At 36.5% G+C, this 6,988-nt stretch overlaps 1 protein-coding gene across 1 annotated transcript in view; it reads left to right on the top strand.

Annotated features, from left to right (window-relative positions):
- The window catches only part of UFM1 (ubiquitin-fold modifier 1), a 19,980-nt gene extending 16,254 nt beyond the window's left edge, over positions 1-3,726 (top strand). Inside the window, exons 5-7 of the mRNA XM_009998367.1 lie at positions 918-957; positions 1,371-1,403; positions 3,256-3,726. Of these exons, the coding sequence (XP_009996669.1) occupies positions 918-957; positions 1,371-1,403; positions 3,256-3,323 (141 nt within the window). The 3' untranslated portion in view covers positions 3,324-3,726. The remainder of the gene's footprint in view (positions 1-917; positions 958-1,370; positions 1,404-3,255) is intronic.
- Positions 3,727-6,988: the final 3,262 nt, after the last annotated feature.

Below are 6,988 nucleotides of genomic sequence, written 5' to 3'. Positions count from 1 at the left end.
TTCTGCAGTTCTTCCAGGGAAGTCCCCAGTGTTAGCATTCATAGCTAGCTGCCCTTTTTCCTATTTAACAGAGAAGGTTCAAGTGCTTTCTGAGGAGTTTTCACTAATACTTGCTCATAATTCAGGCATAGTTTAGGGTAGTTCATTGTGCTAAGTAGAGGAAGCCCAAGGAGCAACCTTTGGTCCTCAGACCAACCAGGTAGCACCGATTGACTTGCACCCACCCTACCTTTGCTGTCCTGTGTGGTCCAGCCACATTACATAGTGCAGGATTTTTCCCACTGCCTGGCTTCCTCTAGTGCTGTGAAATCACTGGTTTTTGCTTTCCCATCTCAATTCAGATCTTCTGAAGTAGTCTGAAGCCTGTATGCAGTGTAATTCCACCTGAGCAGAGCTTTTCATCCTGTAAAGCTGACCCCATATGATGCACATGGAGGTGGGGTACCATGAAGACATGTGATGCTGATTAAGGGTACAAATCCTGCTTAGGCTGGAGTCAAAAATCAGAGGAGGGATTCAGATCTGATGCAGTGCTGTTAGTGTTTCCTTTTGTGTGAAAAACTATAGAGTGAACTCTTCTCTTGGAGCAGTGCAGTTGGTGATCTCCCAGCAGCACCAGAAAGCAAGCAGGAAATTGGTCAAAATTAACAAAGATTAGCTTTTATATTTTATCCAGTGAGTAGTAATAGTTGAATTAAATTAGTTTTTTAATACTGCAAATTTTCACATGCTATGTTGAGATATCTAATCAACTTCTGCTTTAAACCTTTATTTTGCTATATCCATAAATCCAAGGAGAATCTTTTTTCACAATTTTTTTTTACACCTGAACTAGCGAAAATTATAATTGCTTTGAATATTCCCCATATATTTTCTGCTTTAACTATGTTATTTTGTCCTACTCTTATTTCCTTTAGTTCAAAGTTCCTGCAGCAACAAGTGCCATTATAACAAATGGTAAGAATATAGCTTATATATTTTTTTCTAATAGTTTTTGTATTGTATTTTCAGTGAAGGGGTATTGATAGAAGTAAAACTGTCGTTTCTTTTACAACCTCTATGGAGTGTAGACTGAATCTGATAATACTGCAGGATTATTTAAATTGCTTATGCATGGGATGAAGGTATTAAACCATTATGAATTTCATTTTGTTCAAATACATAGCTTGGATTTTCTGTGATTAAAAGTTTTTATTAGCTGCAATAATAAGAGTATTTTGGTTACAGGAAATAGCTGCATAAGACCTGATGTAATAATTATATCTTGTTGGTATCTTATATTTTTGAGCTATAAGTTAGTGTAATGAATTGTAGTAAGTTTCATCTTCCCCTCTTCCATATATTTTTTTGGTTTGTTTTTTTTTTTCTAGATGGCATAGGAATAAATCCTGCACAGACAGCAGGTAAGTTATTATCTATGAAGCCCAGTATTAAAAACCTCAGTTATTTTACTTTCAAACCAATGCATAGCACTCAGGGGTTTTTGTGTTTTAAGTTTTGATTTCTTAAATGGAAAAAGCATTACCCAGGAGTTGGAAACTGCAGTCAGTGTAGTGTGTAAAGGCTAAATCCACTGTTGTTCAGCGTTTGTTTATTTACGTCTGTGAAAAAAATGAGGCACTTCTGATCTTCAGAGCTTAGCTATTTAGTCTGCAATGCTGTATTTCATGCTACTGAAGTAACAGTAGTCATTTTTTTTCCCCACTACACCTCATTCAGTAGTATTTGCTATTTTAGCAGCACATCTCATGATATATGTGTAAAAAATAATACTCTTTTTTAAAGCAGGAACTCTAGGTGCTTTGGAAAGCATATTTTTAAGAAGCATGTCTTAGAAGTAAAGAAGGACAGTACCTGGTGGTTAGAAGAGCAGATGCTTGACATTAGTTTAAGGAATTTCTTGGTGTTGTAAAATGAGCTATTTAAGTGGAGTGACCCATTTCTGAGGTCTTTGATTGCAATTTGAAAATGAAGATCAAGTGGCTTTCTGCTCCACTGCAGGTTTCTATCCTTCCGTGCTTGCCTTAGGACACCTGGATTGTAGCTTGTCAGGTGCCATGCCTCAGGCAGACTCCTTAGCTGATGCTATCCTCGTTATGATGCCATCATCAAGTGTATGAAAAACATGTAATTAATAATATAGTTTAGCTACTAGATCATCATCCATAGAGCAAGTCACATTTTCACATGTCCATGGAAGAATACTTGGGCAAAAGAGGTAAAGTTGCTTAAATGTTTAAGTTATACTTACATTGTTTCTCTTTGCCATATTTTTATTTTGTATTATTTTGTATTTTGTATTTATTTGTATTATGTAGTTCAAGTCAGTTGTAGCTTAATCCTGCAAAGTAAATGTATTTAGTACTACTTGACTTCTGAATTAAAACATCCATGTTGTAATTCATCATGCGTACAGATACGTATATTGAATTGACGTCTCTAATTTATTTGCTTTACCTCTCCTAAATTCTTAAAATGTTGAGGAATTATTCAGTAGAAGTATAAAATAGATTCTCATAATAGAGGAACAGGTGAATCAAAAGCGTCTAGAAACAAAATGTTTTCATCACAGCCTTTATTTTATCTTATCTTCAAATGTAAGATTAGCCACATGGATTGCACATTGATTATTTTTTTTTTGACATTGCCCTGACAATGCTGTGTGGTGTTGCCCTTAAACTGGCAGGGGAAAAGCAAAACAACAACAAACAAAAAACACTTTCCCCCCAAAACCAACCAAATAAAACAACCTGCACCAAACCTAAGACCCAGCCCAAAATCCCTCCTCAGTTTACAAGTAAAAAAAAATAATTTAGATGCAATTTAATGTTCAGCCTTATCAGTTGATTTATCAGAAGCTCAGTTGTATAGAAGGTACATTTTTCCCCTTCTTTTTTTTTTCTTTCTTTAGCGTATATTAAAGTTCCTGTAGATTAGACAGTTACTTTAGTCTTCAAAAACTTCCCAAAATAAGATTGTGTAGGAATAAAATCTTAGTAATCCATGGGGATTTCAGAGGTTTTGTACTGTTCCACTATTTCCTCAGTTTTCTGACTAAAAGTATTCTTCGGAGTAAGAGGGATAAGATGAAATTCCATGGAACCATGAAAAATGTATTTCTGCTATATTAGAGGAATTACAACAAAAATTAAGACTGAACTAACATTGTTATCCCTTAAATGTTTATTCTTGTTTAGATAACATTTTACTCGGTTGGCTGGTCGGTAACAAGTTCTGTTTTGTTTGTTTGTTTAGGAAATGTGTTTCTAAAGCATGGTTCAGATCTACGGATTATTCCCAGAGACCGAGTTGGGAGTTCTTAACATCTACTGAATGTTCTAGAATAAGTGACGTTGCCTTGCAGCGAAAGTCTATTTATTTTGGAATTCCAAAATGCAACTAATAAATTGGCCTTTTTAAAGCTAGGAGAAATTACTTCCCAGGCTTTGATTTTTTTTGAAACAAAGATAAGTTTTCAATTTCTTCTTAAAATAGATTAAATCATGCACTGATTCTTCCCAGACTAGTAGAAAAATGGGCCGATTGCATTTTTGTGTTCTGGAAATGAATCCTGATGGATTTCTCTATAGGTGTTACGGACGCCACAAGGCTAAACACAGAGCCATGATCAATAGATATTTAAAATATTGGATATTGTAGAGCCTACTTTGTGGAAGGGGGCACTGTGTTATGATTTTGCTACAAAGACATTGTCCCTACTGAGTGCTAAAACTTCTTTCTTTTTATTTTTTCTAAACTTCCATGTTTAGAGGAACAGTTTTCACGTGGTTCAATTATTAAGCTTAAATTGAGGAGAAATTTCGGGGGTTTATTACTCAAATAAGTAAATAACTGCCAAATGTTCCAAAGTAATTGTAAGATTTAATTGCTGCAAGTATTAAAGAAAAAGAAGGTAGAGGTTTCTGTATGGTATTCCATAAAGTTAAATGAAATGCAGTTTTGGAGAATTTATAAGAACTCATCTCCTCACATGAAGTGCCATCAGCTAAGAAGGACTGTAGCACAATTTGGGAGTTGGTAGGTACTGGTCAAATAGGTCATTCCTTTTCCAGTAAACTAATGCTGGTTCTTTTTAAAAGTCTTGTTTTGTTACTGCATGTGACATGGAAAATAGCGTCAAATTCACTGAAATGTTTGTCTTCAGATTATATGCTTCTTGTTTCTAAATTGCTGGGGTAAACTATCAGATGGTGTATTATAATCAGAGAAATTGCTGCTTTTCTTGAGCTGGTAATCTACTTGGTGATTTAATATTTTTTTGGCAAAATGTTAACCAGTTGCATTTTTTCTGTCTTATTGAGTTTAACAAAAAGAACAACGGGTAATGTACTGCCTCGTTAAATGAGTCTTGTCATAAATACAACTGTTCTGTGCAATAATCATGCTCCAGAAAGATGTTCTGATAATGTGTCAAATAGTGCAGAAGTACAAAATTCCCTTCTGAGTGTGTGTAAATTGAGTATATAGAGAAAAACTCTTTTGAAAGTGATACTGGACTGTAAACATTTTCCAGTTCTAAGATAAACTGTAAATTTCTGAATTTTCCTTTATTTTAATAAACAATTATATGAAGAAAAGTGCATACTTTGTTCCTCTTTCTTATTCTTATTTTGAGAGTAATTAATAACTGTGCCCTTTAACCTTCTAATCAACATGCTTTGAGATTCATTTCAAACCAAAAGAGCCTTATTATGCAGAATTCTGTAGAACACTGCCCTTAAGGGCAGGGTGCGTGGTTTCTGTAAATCTAGTGCAACAATATAATTAGGATGAACAAAATTAATTGCCTATAATTTTTGTCTGGAAATCTCTTGACTGAATACTTGCAAAAACACCTGCTACTGGAATAAAACAAACAGAAACCTTTTTTATTTTTATTTTTTTTTCCTATCTAAAGGTGCAGTATATTGTTCAAAAGGAAAAAAAGGCCAGGGTGATTAAACACATTTTGAAACTAAGATGCTTTGATGCTTGTGAAAGAGAAGGTGAGGGCCAACATTTGTTACATTGTTACATAGGTAGTAACACAGATACACTGCACTGCCAGTAGTTTATGTAACATGCTAAAGATCTGCTCATTTGTAACAATAACTGGTCTTTATAGTACTTCTGTACGCTTTACACCTTTGTCTAAGTATGGTCTCTAAAATCTGAACTTTTCTCTTTGGTAAAGAGGATCGATTTTGGTAGTAAAGTGTATTTAGATGTTTGCAAGTTGATTTGAGGTTTACAAGTTCATTTTGTTATGTACAAGTCATGTTTGTGGTTGTATTGAAAAAATGTAAGTTCAGAAGCAGACTTCCTAGGACTGGGCAATCACCTTAAGATTGTGAAGAGAGCTGTACTCAGGCTTGTACTGATTGTTTAACTGTGCTTTAGGGAATACTTCGGAAATCAACTCAACCTGGAATTTGCAGTATCTTTGGCTCTGATTATAACTGATGTTAAATGAAAGACTACTTTTGTTTGTGATTAACTTTGCCACGTCTTTCCTGAAGTCAATTTAAAGGGTCTTTTTTCTGTGTTTTATATTTGTAAAAGGCTGCCTGGTTTACACTCTGTGGAAAGAAATTTTGGCAGAATCATAAAGCATTAATTCTGCATCTGCAGAATCTGCACTGATGCAATTCTGCATTGATGTGAAAAGTCCCACCAAAACTTTTCAAGAGCCATATCATTCTTTTGGTTTATACAATATTCTAGAAGTCTTACTTTTCTCGAATCTATTATTTGGTAGAATTTTAAGATACCATGGAAATTTTTCAGGGAGGGACATGCAGTGATCTGATGAAGTACAGAAGAACTGCAAAACCTGGGAAACGGCCTTGGTAATAGTTCTGTTGGTACTATGGCTTTCCTCTTTGTGTTTCCAAGCTACAAAATCCAACTATATTCTGTCTTTGAGATTAACAGGCCATTTTTCTGTCTTGTTGCTGCTAAATAATAACCATATAAATTGGTGGCAGTAGGGCTCGAGAAATTTTCTTCTTTGTATTTATATTGATAGTGAGAATGCAGCTCCAGCTGCTGCTCCAGTGACATAGTGAGCAGTTGGAGTGGGAGTAGGAGCTATGCCAGTACAACTGCAGAATGTTGGTGAATTCTGAAGGTTCTGGGGGCACAGGAGGGCTTTGTATGGCAGCAAGTGAGTGGCTATCAAGTGGAGCACTTGAATGGGGCAGTGGAAAAAAATAAAACCTGTGGTCATCCTAGAGGCACTGTAAAGACTGTTTGTCATGATTTAGGCCTAACACAATAAAAAAGAAACAGCTCCATGGCCGTTCACTCAGCTTCCTCACACACACACTGTGGGGTGGAGAGGACAAGACCCAACTAGAAGCTTATGGGTCAAGACAAAGGACAAGGAGGGTTCTTCACCAATTAAGGCCCCAGGCAAAACAGACACAACTTGGGGAAAAAATAATTAAATTTCACAGTAATCAAACACACACAGGACACAGATAACACAAAGAGCAGGGCTTGCGTATGTTACCCCTTCTTCCTGGGCCCAAATCACTTTGTTCCCAGTTTCCCTCAATCCTTCCCCCCATCGGCACAGGGGCTGGGGTTTAGAATCACTTCACAGGCTGGTGGTTCCTTGTCACAGTTTGACTCAGGTCTGACAACAATGCTCTCGATCCCCCCTCCCCCCAACCCAGGTAGGGAAGGAGAGAGAGAAAAAGAGAGAGACTTGGCTGGATTGAAAACTAAACTACACAGCTTTAATTAAAACACTAATGAATGATACAAGAAAATATATACAATTATATACAGATATATGGGCAAAAGCCTCTTGCCTCCCCCCACCCCAGCAACTCCCACAGCACTTCCCTGAACTGGGAAGAGTCCCGAGGAATCCTGAAGCTGCTGCTGGAGAAAGCAGAGAGTTATGGGGGTCACGAGAGATCAAGCCTGAGGATCGACGGTGATGGATGAACAGAGTCCTCCCCGGACACCGGCCATGGAC

Source organism: Chaetura pelagica, unplaced genomic scaffold (genome assembly GCF_000747805.2).
Source record: "Chaetura pelagica isolate M959 unplaced genomic scaffold, ChaPel_1.0 scaffold105, whole genome shotgun sequence".
Taxonomy (NCBI): Eukaryota; Metazoa; Chordata; class Aves; order Apodiformes; family Apodidae; genus Chaetura; species Chaetura pelagica.
Note: the sequence above shows the minus strand (reverse complement) of the source record. Positions and strands in the feature narration are given on the sequence as shown.